Below are 23,596 nucleotides of genomic sequence, written 5' to 3'. Positions count from 1 at the left end.
ACCCTGCTGAACGCTGCTGCTGTGCTCAGGGAACTCACAGATCACATTTGGAATGGCTGGGGGAAAATACATCCAAAGCCACACACACACACGAATGCTACTCCCCTTCCAATTCCTTGTACACCTTTTCCATTAAAATGAATTTTAATGTACAGGAAACAGCAGGAGCTTTGGCCACTGAAGCTCTCCTGCTCCTTCAGGATCTGTCTCCTAAAGGACCTTGCTGCTTCCTGCAGAACGGGGCTGGTTGGGCAGGGACAGGTCTGGGGCAGATTCCTGAGTGTAACTCCTGGCACTGAGGTGTCTCAAAGGCACAGTTTGTCACGGAGAGGCTCTTCAGCAGCACAGAAGAGAAAACCAGGTTTTGTATGACCCTGCAGCACCTGGACACAGCAGGTACACGGAGGGGCTGCAGGAGGGAATAACAGGAACTGGGGAAAGGGCCAAAGACCAAAAATAAAGGTAATAATAGAGCACATTGGTTTTCACCCCAATCTACAAAGGAGTCAGAACTGGCAGGTGTGTCCTGCCAGGATTTGTGTCCAACACAACACCGCAAACCTGGAAGGAACTGGGAACCCAGCCCAGGCCGTACAGCTTCCTCCAGCTGCTGTTAAACTGAGCCCCCCACAGCTGCCAAACAGCCTTGACTGGCCCCCATCTCCTCCCACACCCGTTCACCTGCTTCATGCACTCTGCTCCAGAGCACCGGGGCACTTGGAAGATTTCTCTCTCAGCTCTGACCTAAACCAAACCTGCACACACATTACACGCACAGGAATCCCCCTTCCCACACCCACTTCCCCCCAAAGAAGTGATAATGCTCTTTTTCTGAGAGTTGTCATTTTTTTGAATGGTTCTCCTTCCAATTTATTTCAGTTAGAATTTCGTCTTTTCTAAATCTTGAACCATTCCATACTATAACTTTATTGCAAAAAAAGTCAACATGCATCTTAGAAATTTGGCTTGTAATCAATAAAACAAACATTACATATATGAATTTTAATGTGTAAACAATTAGAAATTCAACAATATCTGCTATTATCCTATTACACAAGTTCACAATCTGTAAAAACTATAGTACAAGGTTACTATACACCAAGAGGAGCTTTGTTCCTTTTCACATGATTTTGCTAAGTGGTGCTTTCCTAAGCAGGTGCCTGGCTCTGTATTAGAGGTGTTTTTTTTTTTTTATTTTTGCTCAGGTTAACTCAGCACAGAAAGGGAGGGAATTCTTTTCAGTGACTTCCTTTCCCCATCCCCTCATCCTTCAGTGTCTGGCCCCAGCTCAGGCTGGTACACATGGCTGGGGCACACAGGTACCCCCGAGGGCTGTTTTGCCCAAGGTATACAGGTGAATTTCCCAGTAAAGCATCACCATGAAATGAACGCAGCTGTCCTGCCCTGCTGCCTCTGGAAACACAGAAATCCAAGCCAAACCACCCCAAGACAGGCCCAGCATGCCCTGAAATACAGGGGGGTGCATAAGCTTTGGCAGAAGGCAGACCAGTGTCACAGAGCTCCTCTCCTCCTCCTCCTCTGCCCCAGGCACAGCCAGGCTGGGGCTCTGCCAGCCCTGGGGTGGCGCCTGGCACTGTGGCACCTGCCAGGGGCACTGAGGGCAAACTGCAATGGGATGCAGCTCTCAGAGATGGCCCTCGCTCCCTCACCTGACACAGGTGCCACCCCAGTGTCACTTAGAGCTAAAACCATATGAAAAGGAATCCATTCTGTGTGTGTCGAAGGCTATCGCAATTTCTCTTACAGCTTAATTAATCCACTGTAAATTTCATTTTCCAAATACAAAAATACAACAATTCTTATTGAAATCTATACGCCGGTAATTTTAGTACACAAAAAAGCAAAATATTTACAAAATTATACAGTTTAAGAAAAAACTCTGTACAAAAAAATATATAAATCCTTTTGATCCCTCTCTCCTTTTTTAAGTTGTCAGGACTCAGACATGTTTGCTGCAATGGACTTCTCAAGATACACACTGTGTCACAGACATTAAAATCCCTGGAGGTGATGGGAGAAGAGCAAGACATTCTTGTAAGTTCATGGGGTGGGTTTCTCCTCCAATTCTTCACGCCTGGAATTTAGTCCCAGCCTTAGCAGGACAGTCCTAATTCTAGGAAGAGGAGAGATTTGGAAAGAGACAGAACACTGGAGACATCCCCTTCAGTTGACAAGAAACAGGACATGACACAAGTTGGATACCTCACCACAGCACAAGGACAGAGACAGCAGGGCTGAGCCCAAAGGGTGCTCAGCACCTGCCCTGGCCACACTCAGAGCCACAGGCAGGCAGAGGGTTTGGTAGATGCCGTCCCTCAGCCAGGAGTTACGGGGCCTACGCTGGCAGCCATTCAAGAGAGAGGAGTGCTGTGCACGGCCACGGTGCTGATTTTGTGTGCAAATGCACAAAAGAGGGGTCGAGGAGTGGCCTGGGCAAGGGGGCAGTCGGGGCAGGTGCTGCTGGGTGTCCCAGCCCCAAGGCACAGAGCCCAGAGCCAGCACACACCCTGCTGGGTCACAGGGACAGCACAGAGGCACTGAGAGGGGACACAGGGACACCCAGTGCACAGCCAGCTCTGAGCAGCCCTGGGACAGCACAGAGGCACCGAGAGGGGACACAGGGACACCCAGTGCACAGCCAGCTCTGAGCAGCCCTGGGACACCAGACCCTGCTGTGGGGCTGCCTAAGCAGGACACCCCAGTCCTGTGGGCTGAACCCCACCCTGCTCTAACCCACCCTGCTCTGAACCCCAGGGCTCTGCCTGGAACACAGCTGGGAACAGCCAGAGGAGAGTTGCTCCTGGCTGGGAGACAGGGGCCAGTGCAGCTGTTTTTGAGGAAGACCGGAACTCCTTCCATTCTTGCTCACAAATACTGAAATGCAATAAACAGCCTGACCTACACTGAGCCTTACACTGAAATGACAGAAGGAAATCAAGGAGTGAAAATCCACTCCAGTGTGTGCTCCTGCTGATGGTTTCTGTGAAGCAGAATTTGGAGAAACAGAGCGAACTGGACAATGTTATAACAATATCCTGTTAAATTGTTTCTTCCACCTCCTCTCACAAAAAGTAGCACAACAAAGAGATAGTGTGGCTGTCACACATACTGAAGTAAATGATTTAAGAATCTAACCACAAATAATTCCTACAACATGAGACTCCACAGGAAATAAAATGCTCCCTTTTTTCAACGAGCAAATGAGGCCAGTTTTTCTTTCATAATATTTAATGAAAGTTTGTCTTTCCCCTAACCTCATAATATTGCTAAATAAAACCTGTAATATCTTTTCAATTATAAACTAACAAACCAATCACATTATAAAAAACCCAAAACAAGGTAATACAGGTGACACAAAAAGAGGAAAAGAAAATACTGATTTCCAACCCCCTCCCCCCTTTTTATCCTTCTTAAATAGAAAAAAATCACCACCCTGGTGAGCTTGATAATCCTGTAAGAAGTTCCTGGGCCTTTGGCTAGCTCAGTCTCACAGCTCTGTGTCCCAAATGTTTTCATACCAAACTGCTCATGGTAAATTTTGTGGTTTGAAAAGAAAGTAAAGCTCTTTTTGGCTCATCAACTTCCTTAAATAAACGTTTAAAAGATGTAGTTTGAACTATATTCCTAAAATTATACATTTTGAACATCAAGTTTCATCTTCTCCAAGAACGGGATTCATCCTCATCTTCATCATCATCATCATCATCTTCGTGCAAAAATAAATCTGAGGTTTCAGTCTCCTGGAGGAAGAAAAAAATGAACTTTCAGACACAAGTTGCAAGCTCTGCCCAGGGACACACCCCAGCTCACAGCTGCGCTGGTGCCTGGTGTGGGTGTCAGCGTGTCTCTCTCAAACTCACACAGTTACATCCAAACAGTTTAGGGGAAGAACAGCAGCCTTGTGCCAGGAAAGAGAGCAAAGCTTCAGAGGAAGCAGGAATAAACCACCACTCACCCTCTCCCAAACAAGGTTTGTTAAATGCTACAACAAAATAACCTTTAAAAGCTTAAGGTGTTAAGGTGAATTACAGGGAAGAACACACAACTTCTCCTAGAGTAGAGCACGAAGAGTGAGAAGCAAAAGGCTTTGCAGCCTGCACATACAGAACCTGAGGCTTGTTTACATCACTGACAAATTAACAGCCCATCCACAAAGTGTCTTCTCTTCCCCACCATTTTCTCTGTTTTTAAATGTGGGAAGTGTACCTGACTATTCAAAACCAGTTCAGTTCCTGGTTTGTAAAAAATTACAAAGTTTCTTCAGCACACAGGAAACTGTATGCTAAGAGCTCTCAGCTATTAGATACCAGCAAGAATGACCAGGTTATTAAGAGATTTCCATACCTCTTCCTTGGGCTCCTCTTCCTCGACTTCTGTGGACACAGAGGGTACCTTGGGTTTGTGCCACGAGATCTGGAGCCGCCGGTCCTTGAAGCGGGATCCCTGGTTAGCAGCCTGCGTCGAGTTCAAACGCACAGATTTTCAGAGAAAGGACCAAGCAAGGAACTTCTAACATCAGCAACAGCCAGACCCACAGCATGTGGTACAGAGGCATGTTTGAAGATCTCAAATATATAAATCACAATCACCCACTTCAGTGTTCCAAGAGTAACTTCAGCCACACTCAAATCTGCCAAATCCTGCTCCTGCCCCGGCAGTGAGAGGATGAGCAGAGCCCTGAACTGCCAGGGACAGGCAGCTTTGTCAGGGAAAGCCCTGTGTCACTGCTCAGACCACCAGGAGGTACTTCCCTTTCAGCAGCACTACCTGCAGCAGCACCAAGCACTATCAAGCTCAAACTGCGGGATTAAAGCCTCTGAAATTTTAAAATACAAAGGTAGACAAAAGTAGTTAAAAACTGTTATTTTAGATATGTGAAAAAATATATCCATGAGTCTACTTACATTCTCAGCTTCTGAGCGGGACTTAAAAGTTACAACAACACTTAATGGGGAATCCTCTTCCTGAAGATCTTCGATATCTCCAAATTTCTGTGAGGAAAAGTTCATTAGGACCAGCAGTAATGTTCTCCTCCACTTCCATAATCATGGTACAATTGTAGTTACTGAAATCTGATTTTTTGGACAGAAAAGTGAGAGCCAGAGGACTCCCAGCGGCATCAGCCATCACTATTGTAGCAGTTGTATTTTTGGGCAAAAGCTCAGATTTATTGCTATTCTAAGACAAGCTTGATTTTACAGCAGTAAAGGAAACGTGCATTAATTTACAGGCCACACTTACAGAAAAGTGCTGTAACAATTCATCCTTCTCCTCCTCCACGAAGCCTCCCACGGTGAGGGCCTTGGGCCGGTGATCCACCACCATGTGGTTCAGCACGCCCCGGCCTCTGCCCCCACGGCCCCGGCCCCGGCCCCGGCCTGGGGCTGCCACCGCCTTCCCTCGGCCAGCAGGCAGGATGCCTAAGCGGGCAGCCTGGGGAAGGAACACAGCCCCAGTGAGAGCAGCTGACACACCCAGCACCCACAAACTCGCTAACAGCAGCAGCCAGAGCAGCTCACCTCCACTTGTAACTGATTGAGCTTTTTGCGCAGCTCGGTCGTGTCCTCTCCAGAGGACAGTCTCTTATGGAAGTCCAGCTCTGCATCCAACAGTTCCTTCTGTGCCTAGCAGAAAGAGGTGGGAACAGAAAACAGAAGGAAAGGGCAGAACTGTAAGGCACAGTTGTAATATTTTATTCCACTTCAGCAGTACATTCATGCAAATGATACAGACAGATCAGGACACAATAGCCATACTTTTCTCTCAATTCAGTTTTGTTTTAATTGCCTCTGTGTGTGTGTGGTGCCCCCATTTTTTGAAGGACCCAGAATTCTCTGCTTTAGAACTGGAACAAACATGAATGAGCTACAAGCAAAACTAGGTCATGGAGTTCCTTCAACCATGGCATGTTTGTCCATGGTTATCATTCACATTAAAATGCTGCTTGCAAGTGTTTTGATCTAATGCTGTTGCATTTTTAAGACACGTTAAAAGAAATAGTTACAAAAACCAAGGAGGCAAGTGTGTTGCACAAGAAATACCTCTGTTTTGGACTTCAATTTAGATGGTGTGGAGGTTGTAGATGAAGTTTTTAATTCATCCTTTAACTGAGATATTTTTCCTGTTAGTTCTTTTAAAGTCTTCATAATTTCTGCTCTCTCTTCTGGTTTCATGGCCTTGTTTTTCTCCAGCTTGGATATCAACATCTATACAATAATAAAAGAACAGGAACATAAAATCCAGGAAAAACAGCCCTCAACAGACAGGTATGTACAAAACCAGAATGTATTTATTAGCCACATCCCAGACTTACCTTCTGGCATTCTATTTGTTTTTCTAACATCTCCTGCTTCTTTTTCCTCATATCTTGCTGGAGTTTCATTGCCTCCTATAAGAGAAGAAAACTCTTTCCATCAGTAAAAAGCAGCCTAGCATTGCATGCACTCATAGAGGTCATGTATGTACTCAAAGGGATCATATTGTCCCCTTCAGGCTATGGAAGTGAAATCCACAACCAAAAGTACTGTCTGCAAAAAGCACAAGTATGAAGTGCAGGTGATTCAATAAATAAAAAATAAATAACATCCTCATTTCCTGCTGCAAGGTACTTTACTAACATTTTCCCCTTTCAGACACCTCTTAAGAAACATACTGTGTGCACTGTCCTGCAAGTGTCTCACACCTGCAGAGATTAAATCCAGAAAACCCCAAGCAAACTCAGAAAACCCAACATGGCCAAGAGCATCAAGACAACCCAAAAGGACACTCCACACAATTACCCCAGGTGTGTTTGCAAGACCACCCCGTAACAAGGGCCAGCTCCACACCTACAAATAAAGCTGTTGAGGACTGGTTGAGTTTTCAGGTGCCCGTCAAACCTTGCATTCAAAGCACTTTGCTCCTTACACTGTCAGGCAGCCATCAAGCATTAAGTACCTGTTTTTTTTTAAGGGCTTCTTGCACGTCATGAGGCTTAGACCCTGCACCAGACTTCAGAGTTGTCTTCAAGTTTGGAGAACTGTAAACCATTTTTGAGTGGCTTGTGGAAGTAGGAAATATCTGAAATAGTAAAAAACACCCAGTAAAATATGGAATATTCCAAAGTGACCATGATATACCAGCAGGGAACTTCAGCAGATCATGTTCCCTGCAACCTCAACTCAGATGTTAGATTTGTGCAAGGAGGCAGAACAACCAAGGCAATTAAAACACATGGATAAAGATATCAGTCCAGTTAAAAGGATTTCTGAAAAAGAAATCCTTTCCTGCTCCATGGCAGACTCCTTTTGCATCCTGATTCCCACCAGGACACCACTGAAGGTGATGAGCAGCCCATGCCTTAGTTTCAGCTCTGCAGTCGCAGCCCAACATCCCCCTTTCTGATCAAGTAAGGCAGCAAAAGCCACTCCATACTTCCTTTCCTTTCTTCCTTCCCCATGGGCCAAAACACATGCTGCACTATGGTATCAGTGTGAATTGAACACTTATTGGCTTGAACTCTGGGTACAAATACTCTCTAAGCTTCTAGCACGGCTGTTAAAGCACAGTGAAAGCTCAAAAATTACTGGGAGAGCCATTAGATTTGTCAACAAAAGGCTGGTCTCACAGGTTGTCAGATCAAGCACTGCTAATAATATTTTATGCTATTTACAATACTGCTAGTGTTGTAGTTGATAGTTCCTAAAATCATTGTCCCTATTCCATATAAACAGTTGATGAAACGAGGAAGAAGTGACTGACCGTGGCTGCACAAAACATTACTGAAAAGGAACAGAACAACACACAAGTTCTCTCTGCTTGTTCTTTCCTGGCTGACAAGCTACAGCTGTACCTGAGAGCATGACCACGGTCCACTCCGAACATACCTGAGACTCCTCCATGCCAGCCCCGGGCTGGCTGAGCTCAGGCTGGCTCCCACCCGCAGCTCCAAGGCGCCTTTTCACTGGCACTTTGTTAAGGACGTAGGCACCGGATGCCAGGGGTTTGTTCATCACCTGTGTACGCACAGACATGAAAACATCAAGCTCAGACACTGCGCTTGTCTGCAGCACAGCCCCTTGGGAAGGCTGCTGGGCCCCGGACAGCACGCACCTTGGCCAGGCTGCTGTGCACGGTGACGGCGGGCGGCGCGGCCAGCGCCTGCTGCTGCTGCAGGTGCTGCAGCGCCGGCGGGGCGGGCGGCGGCTGCGGCTGCTGCAGCGCCGGGGGCTGCTGCTCGCTCTCCCTGTGCCACAGCACCCGGATGAACCGATTGCTCAGCACTGCCTCCGTGCTGGAAATGGCCTTCCTCGCCTCGTCGTTGGTCAAGTACTGAATGAGAGCAGCTTCGGGATCGTTCTGGAAAGCCACCTAAAGCAAAAGGTCACAAATGCGTTATTTCTCAAGGAAGAAAACATTTCAATCATCAGCAAACCCATCTACAAATAATGTGCAATGATGAGTTGAGTATCCACTGTATTAACACCTCCAAACTCTGGTAAGACACTCTATGTAATTAAAGCAAAGTAGCTTTTGGCAAACTTTACATGTACTTGCAGCAAAGTCTATACACATTCAAATAAATAGATGAATGACCATCATGTAAGACAAACTGTCAGATCATCTCTTTCAAAAGTTATACACAAGTTGCTCAAAAACCTGAGTTGGTTTAGACACCGTTCAATCTGCCAGCCTTTCAAATGCAATTAGTCATCACGAAGGCTAAAACAAATATGTTTTACAGTACTAAGAAAATAACACACAGTAAACCAAGCAAAGGTTTCTCTGAACTTGATTACCTCCTCTCCCAGTTTGTCTCCACTAAGATTTCTCAAAGAAACTATGCAGTATTCAAGCAGGCTTCAGGGAAAATAAAATATCCACACACAGACATAAAAGTGACTGGTTTTTTACCTGAATGTTTACAATAGTTCCAAATTTGCTGAAGTGTTCGTTGAGCTGTGTAATGTTGTTCAATTCTGGTGGAATTTTTCGAACTTCTAATTTTGTATTAGTATACTGATTCTTCTTCAAAAATCCTGGCTTATTCTGATTGTTATTCACTTGCCTAGAGAAAAGGAGAACAGGAAGAGTTCAGATAAGTACAAAAGTGCCTAATTAAGGCAGCAAATGTTAGCATATATCTAAATTGCATTTTTCCTCTAAAGAGTACACCCTCTAGCCACTAACAAAACAGAGCTTCCCCTGACGCCATGTTCAGTTTCCATCTTATGGGGACACAGACTTTGTGACCCAACCATCCCAAATGACAGAGACTAGTGAGTAGCAATGTTCACAGCACTGACAGCAATCTAGTACATTTGAATTAACATCTGTAGCTAACTCTTACTTTCCCAACCAGGGTTTCTTCAATGGTGGACACTCCATGCTGCTTGGAGATCTCTTCCTGCTGTCTGGTTCCAGGACAACTCTAGTGACATTGCTGCTGTTATTTGTAATGGGAATGGGAGGTTCAGTTTGGATGATAATGTTGGCAGCTGGAGGGAAGGAAAAAGGCCTGTGTTATTCCACCACACATGGAAAAGCTTTCACACAGCAAAACAAAACTGAGATTAAAAAACATAAACATCAGGATGACTTTATCAAATTGGTCAGTTTTGTTTCCGAACAAAATCATTCCCTAGCCTAACTAAACATCCTGAGAGAAACACACAGGTCCAGCTGGGAGGGATGGGTTTTGACCTTTAAGGCTGGTACTAGCTTGAAGAAACAAAGCTAAAATTTCATTTTTCAGGTATTAAAAACTCAGATTCTGCAGGAAAGGGAGAGAAAGAAAAGAGAAAACCCCAAATCCCAACAAAACAGAAAAGGAGGAAAAGAACCCACGGGTGGATCCCCAGGCTTTAAGTCAGAGCTCTGCAATGGGCAGGGGCTGAATTAATAACCAGCTTGCCCTGTAGGAACCCTTGACAGAGCAAAAGCAACCAAGAACCCGTTCTTTCCACTGCTATCCCACTGCCAGCCCTCCAGCCAGGTTTCGGGAACAAACTGTTAACTAAGTGTAACTATTACACTCTTTTAAGACATTAGATTTAAAGTTTGAAGCAAATTCTACCAACACAAAGTTTGCTAGAAATTTATTTGCAACCTTTTCAAGATTATGCCCTTTGTGTTAGTCTCCTGTGAATGCCAAATATTCAACCCCTAAAAAGAAGTCTGAGCTACACAGCAACTTCTGGTTACACTGGTGAGAACAGAGACTGGGCATTTTGGGCATGGCATCCTCACTTTGGAGGATGATCTGAGAGCAAACCTTTCACACCTGTGATAAAGACAGTAAAACATGTTGAGTGAGGCCCTACCACTGAGCACTCATCCCTGCCTTACCCCTGGGATGGGCTCTCAATGAAGCCCCAACCCTGCCTCTGTGACAGTCATTAAGACGCAAACAGCAACAGCAATTTCTGCAATAATATTTAGCCATATTCCTTAAAAGATGAATCATTGGAAGGAAATACTTGGGGAAAAAAAATCTTTGTTATCTACTGAGTAAGAAATACTGAAGTAGAACAATAAAACCCAAAACTTAACATTTATGGTTTTAAGAGTCAGGGCAGGAAAATGCAAGGGAGAAAGGAAGTTTTGCTACTACAACTAAACTTTGAAGAGCCTTGACCTGTGCCCTTCCCTAAAAGATGCTTTGTGCACATCACCACTAAGAGACAGCAGCCACATCCATTCAGGCAGGGGCTAGGAATTATGTAAGTACAGACTGGGATTCCCAGGAGCTGGGAAATTGGAATGATACCTGTGATGTTCATTTCAGAGAGAACACCTGGCTGACAGAGTCAGAGCATGAAGCACCAAAACATGCCATGGCAGCTCCCTTCTTCACTACCATCACAACAGCCAAGGCAAGGAGCTTGGATCATCACCTCTGTGCCCTCGGCTGATCAAAAGCAGTCTGCATACTGTGCTGCTAAATCCACCTTTAGGCACCATTTTTATTTCTAGGAGCTACCAGTACCTGGAAAATACCTTCACAGGTTTAAGAGGAATAAAACCCCAACCAACCAACAAAACCCTTGTAGCATTCCCAAGCAAGTGGTTATTTTTAATAAAAAAGGCTGCTTTGACTTTAATATGGGCATGCTAGCACTTTAAAAAGGCAGAAATGTAAAAAAAAAAAAAATCTCTGAAACGCTAGATCAGTGAGAAAAACTAGTGCTTTCATCCTGAAAAGAGGAAAAAAGTGTTGATGGTCTTGGACAAAAATAGCAACAGCAATGACCAGAACCCTTCCTACCTCGAGGGTTTGTATCCATCTCCCCAGATGTTAGGCCAATTAGATTTGGACGCTGCATTTGTGCTCTTGTAAAGAACTGCCGATACTGAGATCTACCAGCACTGGTAATACTAGGAGCTTCAGGGTTATAGCCATCTGGCTCATATGTATCTACAAAAAAAGGAGAGAAACGACAGAATTTTTCAAGTGAGTTTAAGACTCGGGGTTAGTTTTCCTTCAAGGAAGTGCACAGATGTCCAAGAGTCAGAAGCTGTCTTGGATGAAGAGAAGAGGTGGTACAGTCAACCTGTGCAGCCATTGCAAACCCTCACCTGGAATCCAGGCCTAGCCTATCTAAACACATTCTCTTTTTTATTCTGGTACTGTTTGTCCAAAGCACACAGGTCACAATACAGAGCACTGCTGATCCACTGCCTGGAAAGCCTGAGGTGTCTGTGTGACAGCGTGCACAACGTCTGGCAGTGTTTTGGTTTCAGCATTTATACTGTAGAGTCTAAGATGCAAAGAAATTTTCAGCCTTTGCTGCCCAACAGTCTGGGTCTCTTCAGAAAAGAATTTTAGGTGAAGAACATAGTTAAATGATTTCAAAGAAAGCTGAGAAATGAGGCAATGGAACCAATACTTACCTACTGAACTCTCTTTATGCAAGAGTGAGATCACCTGCCTAACTCAGGTAAAGCACTAATGATTATTGCCATTAGAAGTGGTCACCACAAGAATACAAGATGACAATTGACTCCTACTTCTCCTCCAGCCCAAGGTCCAAACTGAGGATAACACATTTTTTTAACCTTAAAAAGGAAAATCTGTACAAGAACTGGAATGAATGAAGTCTGTGAAGAGCCTCCACAGGAACAGAACAAACGCCTGCACAAGGGAACCTGATAAACATGAATGCCTCAAAAATCTCAGCTCCTTATTCTGCAGCAACAAAGACAACTGTACAGTTAAAATCAGATGCCCCACAATATCCACATTGAGAGCAGAGCCTGACACTGTAAAACAAGAACTTTCTCTAACCTTGAAGGAGCAGAACTACAAGCTCCTCTTCCCTTATTTAGAACATGATTGACTGCAAGAGGGCAACCAGCAGCTGTTACCACAACAGCCCAAGAACAGGACATGAGAATCTCCACAGAGGTTCTGGAGAACAGAATTACTGTGAAGCCCTGTGAGCTCCCACAGGCAGAATCAGCCATTAGAAGTTCTGGAGCTGAAAGGATCAGATGGTGACACCTGAACACTCAGCGGGACTTGGGGATAACTGAAGAGGTTATCTAATAAGAAATCTGGGTGTCTCAAGTTCTGAAAAGCACAGAAGTTACAAATAAAATTACATGGATAACGAACTGAACTATACCCCCTCTTTGAATAAAATCCAGAATATTTATTTTAAAAAACCCCAGATGAGAATATTATAAAACATGACATTTAATTATCTATTTTGGTCATAGAGAACATGGGAATGACATTAATGCTTTAATTATCAAAGAAATTAATTTTGTTGCATTTAAATTGAGCAATCTAGGCCTTTCCAGGTATTTTGCTATATTTTTCCCTTGTGAAAAGATACTTTTAAAAATTTTGAGCTCAGTTAAGGAAGAGGGACGTGTCCAGTGAAAGCTAACAGCCTTTAGAAAGCTAGAATCAGGGTGATTCTGGAAAAAAGAACAGAAAAAGCACTGATGTCTATGAAGACTGTACAGACTATTGTGACATATAGTTAGAAAAAAAAGCTCTCATCTGTATTAGTCCGAAGTGGAGAGGAATAAAACCTAAGTTAAACAGCAATTACAGGTTTGCAGATCCATGTTTCACCTACTAATATACTACTGAATGGCTTGAAGATGAAAGGAACATTTCTTATACAACAATTGGATTGCTGCAAGCACATGAAACCCAGAGCTCCCCACACTGCTCCTCCTCAGACCAGGGCATTGCTGCCACTCCATCCCAGAATGGATGATGGGCTGAGCCAGGGAGAGCCATCAGACTTCTTTTTAGATTTGTATAAATTGGAGGAAGACAGATGATAACCTCTAATCACACATCAACAGAGAAAATGTAAAATGTTTCCATCAAACAGACTGAAACCAAAGGCATTTGCTTACGTTCTGACACTGTATAGAGCAGGTTCTGAGGCAGAGGAGGAGGCAGCCTTGCTCCCACGGGTGCAAGGCTGGGCACTGCGCTTGTCCCCGGCGGGTCACGACTGTTGATGAGGCTGGACTGTGTTAAAGGTGGCCCTGCAACAACAGCACATAACACATCACACGCTGACAGCTCAAAGGCACAGCGTGCCAACAATTCAGTGCTGTGTTTATGCCTTGCTTTGAGCAAGGTCAGGGTGGCAAATATGTCCAGTTCCACTACAGCAACAGTAAATCGAGAAGCCTGTTCAGGTAAGCTCTCTGATTCCAACACCTTTTCTTTTTCTCAGGAGAGACAAAGTTTTAAGGGAAAAGAAAGAAGTGTCTTTTCTTCCCCAGTGGTTTGTTAGTGCTAGAGATGCCTTAACCACAGCAGCTCCTCCCTCAGCTCTACCATGGAGAGACAAGGCTTGCTCAGAGCAAGAGATCATTTCAGCAGCATTCAGACCACAGTTCTGAAATAAGAACTGCAGGGCAAGAGGCATTCCCAGACAAGGAATTTCTCTAGCTGGTTGTGCTTTGGTTTCCCCAGTACCATACAGACAATGCTACTGACTGTATGATCAAAAAGGACCACAAGTGACACCACACAGCCCATCCTGAGCACTGTCTGTTCTCTCACAGCAAGTCACTTCTGCCTGCTAAAGGCTTCATGCCAAGTTTAGGGTTAATCCTGTATCAAATTATTCCTCATCCCAAAATTGCTCCTGTTGGACACAATTATCACAGCATTTATTTTGTCCCTGGAATAGACACTGAAACAGAGCAAGCATGCCCCTAATATGCTATTTCTTCACAGAGTTCATAAGATGCAGTAGGGTAACACAAAAAGCTCAACATCTCAGATCACTGCTGAGCTAAGAATGCTCTTAAATGTGCCAATAACGTATTGCCTTCTAGTGGTAGATAATGTAGCACCAACACTAGATCTTTATTAGAACCTCTAGGAAACCGAATCACAACATTTCTTGCATTACAGCAGGGAAAAACCTGGCTATTAAGTGTCAGTGACCAATCCAATCACCAACTACCACTGAGGTGAGCTGAAAGATCCCCAGCTCCACTCCTCCGTCCAATTTAATTCAGTTTGCAGGGCTTGGAAGATCATGGTTTGCCAGCTGAATATTCAGAATATTTGGGCACTGCTCTGGACAGCACACTGCTAGCCAAGGAGTTGCAGCTTTGGGGAGCTGCAGCTCTGGGCACTGCTCCTCACAGCACGCTGCCAGCCGAGGAGCTGCAGCTCTGGGCACAGCTCCTCACAGCACGCTGCCAGCTGAAGAGCTGCAGCTCTGGGCACTGCTCCTCACAGCACGCTGCCAGCCGAGGAGCTGCAGCTCTGGGCACTGCTCCTCACAGCACGCTGCCAGCCGAGGAGCTGCAGCTCTGGGCACAGCTCCTCACAGCACGCTGCCAGCTGAAGAGCTGCAGCTCTGGGCACTGCTCCTCACAGCACGCTGCCAGCTGAAGAGCTGCAGCTCTGGGCACTGCTCCTCACAGCACGCTGCCAGCCAAGGAGCTGCAGCTCTGGGCACTGCTCCTCACAGCACGCTGCCAGCCGAGGAGCTGCAGCTCTGGGCACAGCTCCTCACAGCACACTGCTAGCCAAGGAGTTGCAGCTTTGGGGAGCTGCAGCTCTGGGCACTGCTCCTCACAGCACGCTGCCAGCTGAAGAGCTGCAGCTCTGGGCACTGCTCCTCACAGCACGCTGCCAGCCGAGGAGCTGCAGCGGATCCCCGCCGTGACTCACGCGGGACGGGCAGCACGACGGGCGGCGGGGGCTGCGGGTGCGGCTGCGGCACCGGCAGGCGCAGCCCGCGCACCGGCCCCGGCAGCGGCGGCAGCAGCAGTCCCGGCGGCGGTGGCAGCCCCGGCGGCGGCGGCGGGAACGGGATCATGCTGGGCAAGGAAACTTCATCTACCACCAAAGGATCGTTTCCGTGATCAAACTGGCAGAGATCACCCAGGACACAATAGCCTCGCTCTGCAAAACATGACATTTCAACGCATGTTAGAAAACACACGCTGTAGTTCTCATAATTTGTAACATTTCAGGTTTTCATGGAATTTCTTACCAAAGAAAACATGCATCCACTGATACATTACTATATTGTAAGGTAAAGTTTCACAAAATAATTGAAATTAGAACAATCTTTCATAAAAGCATACAAACTTACATGCATTCATCATAAAAGCCATGGAAAAAAAGTCAGAAGTACTGTGGTTTATTTTAAACATACACACACTGCAATCTGCACCAGGACTGCCAGTGGTTGAGGTATTTGTCTAGCACATAGAGAACTGTGAAACAACTCCATATGTTCCTATCCAGCAACTGCCACAGCATACGCAAACTGCTTGTGGTAAGGTTAGTTATTTCTCCAGTACAACAAAGGGCATCTCTGCATCTGTTACATACAAGGTACACATCACATGCTGCTGCAGCATGACTTGCTGCTCACATTCAGTGAATACCTAAAAAAAAAGTCACATAAACATTGAAATAAGGCATGAAACTGCCTTACCATCATAGTCTTGACATCTTCTTTTAGGAGGAGGGTTTCTGCCAAATGAACTGGGATTACTGTGATTGTTGAAGTAATTTGACCAGCTCTCTGTGGTGCCTTCAAGGTGGTGCGCAGGTGCAACTACAGTTACAGCACTGGGAATAGCTTGTGCAGAGGAATACTGTTCAGAGGATTTACTGGGAGTCGCGGACACCGGATTATATGAGCTTTCAACATCATTTTTTTCACTCTTGTATTTTGACCTCTCTCTGTCTCGGTGCTCTGTTTAAAAAAAATAAAGCTGAGTAAAGCCTTCATGTTTTGCTCTGTACATCAGAGCCATGAGCAAGAGACAATAACACCTTCTCTGAAATACTCAGCACACTGAACTGTTCTAGAAGGAGCTTGGTCTTACCAATGGAGTAATAACTAAATATAATGTAAACAGGGGTTTAACTTCAGAAATATCCAAGTTTTCTTTGCAAAATGCACATTCATTCCTCTACTACTTATTTCATGCTGACTTACAGCTCTCTTTTAAAGGAGAAAGAAGGGCAAAAGCCTGAAACAACAAACCTACCTCTGCCCTTAACTAACGCGGTCTCAAGGTGCGTGGAATGCTGTAATCTGTGCCACTTACTTTTCCGACAGACCTTAACTAGCCCTAAAAGAACAATCATATGGTAACCACCTGCAACTGCAAAGAAGCCTTCTCTAAAAAATACACAGTAACAAAACGAAAGAGGGAAACACTGCTTTGCAAAAAGTTCAGTCCTTAAGAGGAAAAAAGAATAAAACCAACAGCTTTGTCAGAACACACAGCACAAAAATATGAGCTACTGCTATCTACAGGAATACACCTGTGGATAAATTAAGAGGTTAGCAAAGAAGAAAACAAACCCCTTAATTGTTCTACTCTGAAGAACAGCATCTTAATAATTTCAAGAACACAAAGCTATCAGAATTTCCTCCAACTTCTCAAGGGCATCTCCTGCCTGCTAGCTCATGCAGAATGCACAAGTCCCAGCTGTCACTGCAGCAGGGTGCTGTGCTGGAGCAGCACCCTGGGTACTCACCGCTCCTGCTGCCGTCCCGGTCCTTGCTGCGGCCCCTGCTGCGGCTGCGGCTCCGACTCAGCCCTCTGCTTTTGCTGCGGCTTTTGCTCCTGCCCCGGCGCCAGCCAGACTTCTCCCTGTACAAGTCACTCCTATCATAGTACCTGTCATAGTCCCTCCACTTCCCATCATCCCGCTTTTTCTCTCTGGTTCTAGGAAAAACAGATGTAGACCACGTCAGTGAAAAGAGAAACAAAATTTAAAAAGGAGCTTGCAACATGGAGAGATACTGTTCACCCTTCCCAGCCATTTGGGCAGCGAAACACTCCAGTCAGAATGTCACAAATTACACAGAGAACTACTGAATCTTAAAGCTGATTCACTGGTCTGTAGAAAGCAGGGGTAGGAACTGGCAAGGTGAGTCAGTTACGATGCTCAAACCAGAACAGGCTTTAGAAGTGATGCTGACATGGTGTGAACAACTGCCCCCAGAAACTACAGACCCCAAAAATGTTCTTCATTTCTATAACAAGGAAACAATGGAACTGATGACATTCCTAGGAATTGTAATTTGAAGAATATTTGGCATCTTGTGCAAGAGGCCAACTTCTTGTAGAGACTTCTCATGCACGTGATCAGCATATGCACGATGCGTCACAGTCAAAGGAAGGAGAAAATCCCTATTTTTCACAAAAATCACTGCCTACAAGGTAAAAAACACAGTCAAAGATTGACAGCAAATACAGAAAAATTTCTTAACATTGTGGCTCAAAGCTAACCTTTGCTCACTGGAATCTGTACGGCTCCTCTGGGGACTGGAATACTTCTTCTTCCTGCTCTCCCGCTCTTCTTCAACAGACTCTTGAAAATTCTGTTTAACACACAACTACCAAACAAGGACGAGTATCACTTTTTTAAATTAAGAAAATTACACCAAAATGTACTTCTAGTTACAGACAGCAACGCAAAGGAAACAATACTCAAGTACTGAAGCACTACAAGTAATCAAGCACTAGTACCCGTTGAAGAGTTTTGGTCTCAAAACTTGCCTTTTTTTTTTTTCTGCAGAAGAGATGCCCCTAAATAAAACCACTTTGATGTTTTGTTTCTAAACAGGATTCATGAAGGACAAGATCTCTCTCCACTCTACTTCCTTATTTAGCATAGCAATTCTACAAGTGAGGTATTTCCTGAAGCTTTAAACACAAAGTCTGCAGTCACCTCTCCAGGTAGAGAAGTCACTAGCTGACCTTTTAAATAACTGCTTCAAGGCAAAAACCTGCTCCCATGGTGGAACTGGTCACATTTCTTGCTGCCTCCACTACAGCAGGTTCAGAAGTCTGCCAGCTGCACCACTACTGCAAACCACCAACCCATTCAGCATTTCTGCTGCCATTTCACACTGCTTACAAGTTACTGTAAATTTTGGTGGAAAAAGCTTACATGCACTAATTTTTAAAAGACATTTCTTACCAATTGAAACCAAAAGGAAGGCTATCTGCATCCTTCCAAAACAGGATTATCTGGGGAGAACTGGCAGAAATACTCAAGACTTGGCTTGACAGGGCTCTGGAGAGCTCCACCTGCAGTCCTGCTCCCAGCACAAGGGGTATCACATGGCACCTGGGGTCCCCTCCAGCCCTGACCTCACTGAGATTCCATGTGTGGTTTATTTTGTGGCCTCCGTGTGCAGGAATCACACCATACACTGAGCTTCATAACACATCACAAAGGCCTTGCTCATGTCAAAGGAACTAATTAATGTCCTGAATTCTGTAATGTTGTCCCATAAAGCTGTCCTAGATATCTTCTTTTGCTTATTGCCACTCCCCTCCAGCCCCTCAAACTTCCTCCTCTGCCCCCACCAGAGCACTGGTAAAGTCAACTGAAGGAAGTTCTATGGGACTTTCTAGAAACTATGGCAGTACTTTGAGAACAGAGGGGAAAGTTCTTACAGTGAAAGTCTTGTTCAAATTATGAACTGCCATAAGCAAAGCTACTTCCATAAGCTGTCACAACTCTGCATCACATCCTTGGGTAAAAAAGGACATCAGAGAAAAGGGAAAAAAAGTATAAAGCAACTTTAATCTAAATCAGTTGATGAACCACAGTCAGGACCTGCATTTGTATAGGCTGACTTGTGTTTTGCTGACTGACAATTTCTGCAATTATTTGTCACTTTCTCTGAAAAATTTGATTGCTTTTAATTTTGCCAACAGAACTTAAAATCAAGGTAAAACTCTTCGCAAACCAATCCTACCTGACTTTCCAAAGCAATTATTACAATACAGAGGCTGACATCTTTCAGTGATTTTAAGCATCACAGAAAACATTTTAAGTAATTTTAACTCCTCACAGAATATACAAAATTGGAAATGTTTTGGAATGTTTTTGTAGCTTCCCCCTCTCAAACCCTTCCAAGTAATCATCCACTGGTATTACCAGAGCTGTGAACAGGATTTCTGAGTGCATAATCAAAGGTAGACTCTACAAAGGGATATAAAATGTTCTTGTCTGAATAGTCATCTTCCGCAGTTCTTTGGACACAGAGATCATTATTCACAATAGAGTACATTTTTCTGTCACATTTTGCCTCACAAATGTAGGACAGCTATTTGAAAATAAAAGGCATGCAGAATAAATAAGATTACCTCCTCCTTGACTTCTTCTTTCTCTTGCCCTGCAGGCTTTGCCTCTGCCTTTGTGGGCTCAGCAGAAGGAAGGTAACTTTTGGTGTACAAACTTTCAAAGAGTTTATCTACAAACCCTGAAGTTTCTGAGGATAAAGAACACAAGAAAATACTGTTACATATGCATTTAAGTGCATGCTTAATTTACCAGAGAAGACTCTGAAAACAGTCAGCCAGGTGGGCTGCTTGCAGCAGCAGCACCTCAGATTAATGAGCATTAGCTCCACTGAAGGAGCTGGAATTACATTTGTGGCACTTGAGGCTGTTCATTTAGAGAAAGAAATTCCTCAGTTATATCACAGACAGCAACAGAGACTCTCCTGTTCTAAGGGGCAAGCATGTTTGGTACCTGTGATCAAGGAGCAAGTCCACAGCTATCCACAAGTTCCATCAGCTACACTCAGCAGCAGTTCAGCATCACAAGAAATGCACAATAACCTTCCCAGTGAGTGTCAGACTTTCAGGAGTTTAAATCCTTGATATGAAGCAAATTGCCACATGTGAAGGTCCTAGCAGTCTGAAGGACTAACATGGACCGGGTTTTCAAAAGTTATCAAACACCTGTCAGAGAAACTTCTGGCAACATGATTGACACCTTAAATTAAATTGCTTTTATTTAAGAACATTTCTTCCTACCCACTGTTAAAAGTCCAAGCTGCATGACTTCATCTTATGATTATTATTTTTTTAATCACACAATTCCTTCAAATTCTGTATGGAATATTTATGGCTACCAAGAAAGATTTTGAAGGCAGTAGTGGTGCCTCCCTCCCTCCTGCCACCCAGAGCCCCCAGCCAGCCGTGGCCACCACACCTTTCTGCAGGAACACGTCCAGCTGGTCAGCACAGAAAGCTTTCAGCTCCTTCTCGGGCTTGTCCTTCTTGACTAATGCCACGACATAGTTGGCCAAGGCTGAGGGGTCAGCGTCACATCTAGTGAGAGAGAGAACTGTGCTTGGCAGCTGCACCATGGGGGCACGGGCACTGCAGAGCCCCCAGGAGCTCCTGCAACACCCCTGGGCTGCCAGGCTCACGTGCAGCACCAGCACAGCTGCACTGGGGCCATGCAGCCTGCAAAGGGCTTTCTGCAACCACAGCCCACTCTTTAGTGCCTTGTGAACCCCCCAACCACACCTGGCTAAGGTCCCCTTTCTCTGCTCCTCCTGAGCTCTGCTGGGGGAAAAGCACCTCTCCTTTGCCCAGACAGACCCACTGCTGCTGAACCTCCTCCTGGCCCAGCAAGCACACCTCCAGTGGCTCCACAGGCACAGCACAGCACGGGCCAGGGCAGGCACTGCACCAGGACTGATTAAACTGCGTTTAAAAATGAAAACATTGCTATAAAGGAGTTCAGAAGATGTCACAGAGGTCCATATTCAATACACACACAGACACGTTCTGCACAGCTTCAGTGACTGTCCTGCTGTGCTGGGGTTTCCTCCTCGAGGACGCCTCCATGCCATATTTCACAGTAACCTTTGAATGCTGGTGCAACACCTACAGGGGAGCAATTACTGACCCAGGTTCTCTCCTTATGCTCCCTCACCTGCGTCTGGTCCACAAAGACCAAAGTTACCAACTGTGTGCAGTGATACTTCACCACTGATCTTTAAACTGGATATTGCTTTAGATCCCATTATTCAGCTACTAGGAACACCTCAGGTATGAAACAGAGTAAGAGTGTGACTAAACTACAGCTCCTTGTTTGGCCTCTCAGAATGTGCAGATGCCAGATATCAGGTGGGGGCAGAAACCTAAAACACTCAAAAGATTTTTTTTTTAATGAACATTTAAAGAGGTGATTGTATATTTTCTGAGAACAGTAACTCTGGAAATAGAAGGAAAAATTCTGAAGTATATATACCACAAATAATCTCAAGTAAGAAAAAAATCCAGAAAATGAGCAAAACGCAAAAAGCCAAGCAGAGGGCAACAGGTAAAAGAAATAAAATCCTCAATGAGCAGCAATCAAGTAGCTCTGCTCTCATATAGCCTCCAACAACATCCAACCTCCACTGAAAGCTAGGGTAAATGGAGCAATTAAGAACAAAGAAACCACAAATTGACAGATTTTACAATTCCTACACACACAGAGAAATAACCTGTATGTGATGCATTCACTGTGTGTGATGTACTGGGGCCCTCACCCAATGACTATAAATGTTCAATTTCAAATAGAGGAAGCTATCTCCCACTTCACAACCATTACCTTTCCTTCCTCCATATGTCAGACCCTCCCAAGCACCCCATCCCATCATGCAGTAAAGGAGCACACACTGCCCTCCTCCAGGCAAGCCAGTCTGTATTGTCACTCTAGTGCCACTACAGAGTCTGTGACTGTCAGGGCCCACTGGCCAATTCCTTGATTTCCTGCCTCCCACTGCACAGAGCAGTTCAAATGCCCAAGGAACGCTGGACACTGACTGGAGCTGGCAGGGAAGGTGCAGGAGCAGGAGTCATGCTCCAGCCTAGACACTTTCAGCAGGGTTTGACCAAACACCAGAGAAACCCATTGTAACAAGGGAAAAAGAAAGCTGTGAAGGACTTCCAAAAGCCCAATACTTAATGATGGCAAGTGAGCAGACCTAAGGCCTATTTAAAACTCTTCCCACAGGCCTCGGTCGTACATCACGGGAGTCCCAAGCCTGGCCAGGCACTGGCCAAGCAGCTTCCCCTGGTGAGACCCACTGGCCCCTCGCTGTGCCTGTGCCACCAGCACCAGCTGTGCTCAGGCACTGCAGAGCTCGGGACCAGCACAAATTCAACCCCTCTGCAGCCAGTTATCAGAGCCCACACAATGCACGACTCGACCTGGATCCACGCTGACTCCATCCCAGTCCCACTCCCAATGCAAGCAGCAGCAGAATGCAAATTCAGAGTTCCCACAGTTTCAGCGTTATTCCTGGTTTTGTCACCTCCTGCAGCAGCCCCTGGCTCTGCTCCGAGATGACACAGCTGGGACTGAAATCGACAGCACAGCCGGGGCAATATTTGGGAGCACACAGAATCACAGATTGGAAAAGCCCTCCCACACCACCAGATTCAATCTATCCCCACCTTGTCCCCAGCCCAGAGCACTGAGTGCCACGGCCAGTCCTTCCTTGGACACCTCCAGGGATGGGCACTCCCAGCACCTGAGCCCCCTTTCCATGGGGAAATTCCAGCTGTGCCCACCCTGAGCCTGCCCTGAGCCCCCTTTCCATGGGGAAATTCCTGCTGTGCCCACCCTGAGCCCCCTTTCCATGGGGAAATTCCTGCTGTGCCCACCCTGAGCTGCCCTGGCCCACCCTGAGGCCGTTCCCTCTGCTCCTGTCCCTGTTCCCTGGAGCACAGCCCGAGCCCCCGGCTGTCGCCTCCTGTCAGGAGCTGTGCAGAGCCACAAGGGCCCCCTGAGCCTCCTTTGCTCCAGGCTGAGCCCCTTCCCAGCTGCTCCTCATCAGACCTGCGCTCCAAGCCCCTCTCCAGCTCCGCTGCACGCTGTAGGACAGAAGGCCGCCGGCAGCTCCCCGGGCCCGGGCTGTCCCGCACTCCGGGCGCGCCGGGCCCGGGCCGGGGGCAGGGCCGTAACGCCTGGGCCGGGCCCGGCCCGCGGGAAGCGCTGTCCGCCGCTGCTCCCGGCCCGCCCGCCCGCACTCACATGGGCTCCAGCAGCTTGGCCAGCCAGGACTTGAGCGCGTCTACGCTCTCGATGATCATGGTGGCCCCGCGCCGCCCGCTCCCAGCTACACTGCCGCCGCCATGGCCGCGACCTGCCCGGCACCGCCCGCAGCGCAGCCTGCTGGGCATGGCCGGGGCGGGGCCGCGCCACATCACCAATCAGAAGCTGCCGCTCCGCGCTGCCAACCAATGGCAGCCGCCCGGAGCCCGAGCCGAGGGTCAGGGAGAACCAGCAAGTTCGGTAGAGCGAGCACATGAACCCGCGGCGACA

The 23,596-nt window shown here is 46.1% G+C and overlaps 1 protein-coding gene across 3 annotated transcripts; it reads right to left on the bottom strand.

The window, feature by feature from the left end:
- Positions 1-826: 826 nt before the first annotated feature.
- On the bottom strand, positions 827-23,418 carry RBM27 (RNA binding motif protein 27). Of its 3 annotated transcripts, XM_059483705.1 has the most exons (22): positions 23,306-23,418; positions 20,483-20,601; positions 19,630-19,754; positions 17,758-17,864; positions 17,000-17,190; positions 16,504-16,587; positions 15,942-16,205; positions 15,167-15,400; positions 13,378-13,512; positions 11,267-11,416; positions 9,350-9,497; positions 8,914-9,067; positions 8,113-8,370; positions 7,887-8,015; positions 6,958-7,080; positions 6,335-6,409; positions 6,063-6,227; positions 5,541-5,645; positions 5,263-5,454; positions 4,926-5,012; positions 4,366-4,476; positions 827-3,761 (listed from the first exon to the last, which is right to left on the bottom strand). In XM_059483705.1, exons 1-22 carry the CDS (start codon positions 23,362-23,364, stop codon positions 3,675-3,677), a joined length of 3,102 nt encoding a protein of 1,033 aa, XP_059339688.1. In that variant the 5' UTR covers positions 23,365-23,418; the 3' UTR covers positions 827-3,674. The 3 variants fall into 3 exon arrangements, with proteins under 3 accessions (XP_059339688.1, XP_059339689.1, XP_059339690.1); XM_059483706.1 differs by lacking the exon at positions 16,504-16,587; XM_059483707.1 differs by lacking the exons at positions 11,267-11,416; positions 16,504-16,587.
- Between the last annotated feature and the right edge of the window lie 178 nt (positions 23,419-23,596).

Source organism: Ammospiza nelsoni, chromosome 16, assembly GCF_027579445.1.
Source record: "Ammospiza nelsoni isolate bAmmNel1 chromosome 16, bAmmNel1.pri, whole genome shotgun sequence".
Classification (NCBI taxonomy): Eukaryota; Metazoa; Chordata; class Aves; order Passeriformes; family Passerellidae; genus Ammospiza; species Ammospiza nelsoni.
This window is presented reverse-complemented; position numbering and strand designations above follow the sequence as displayed.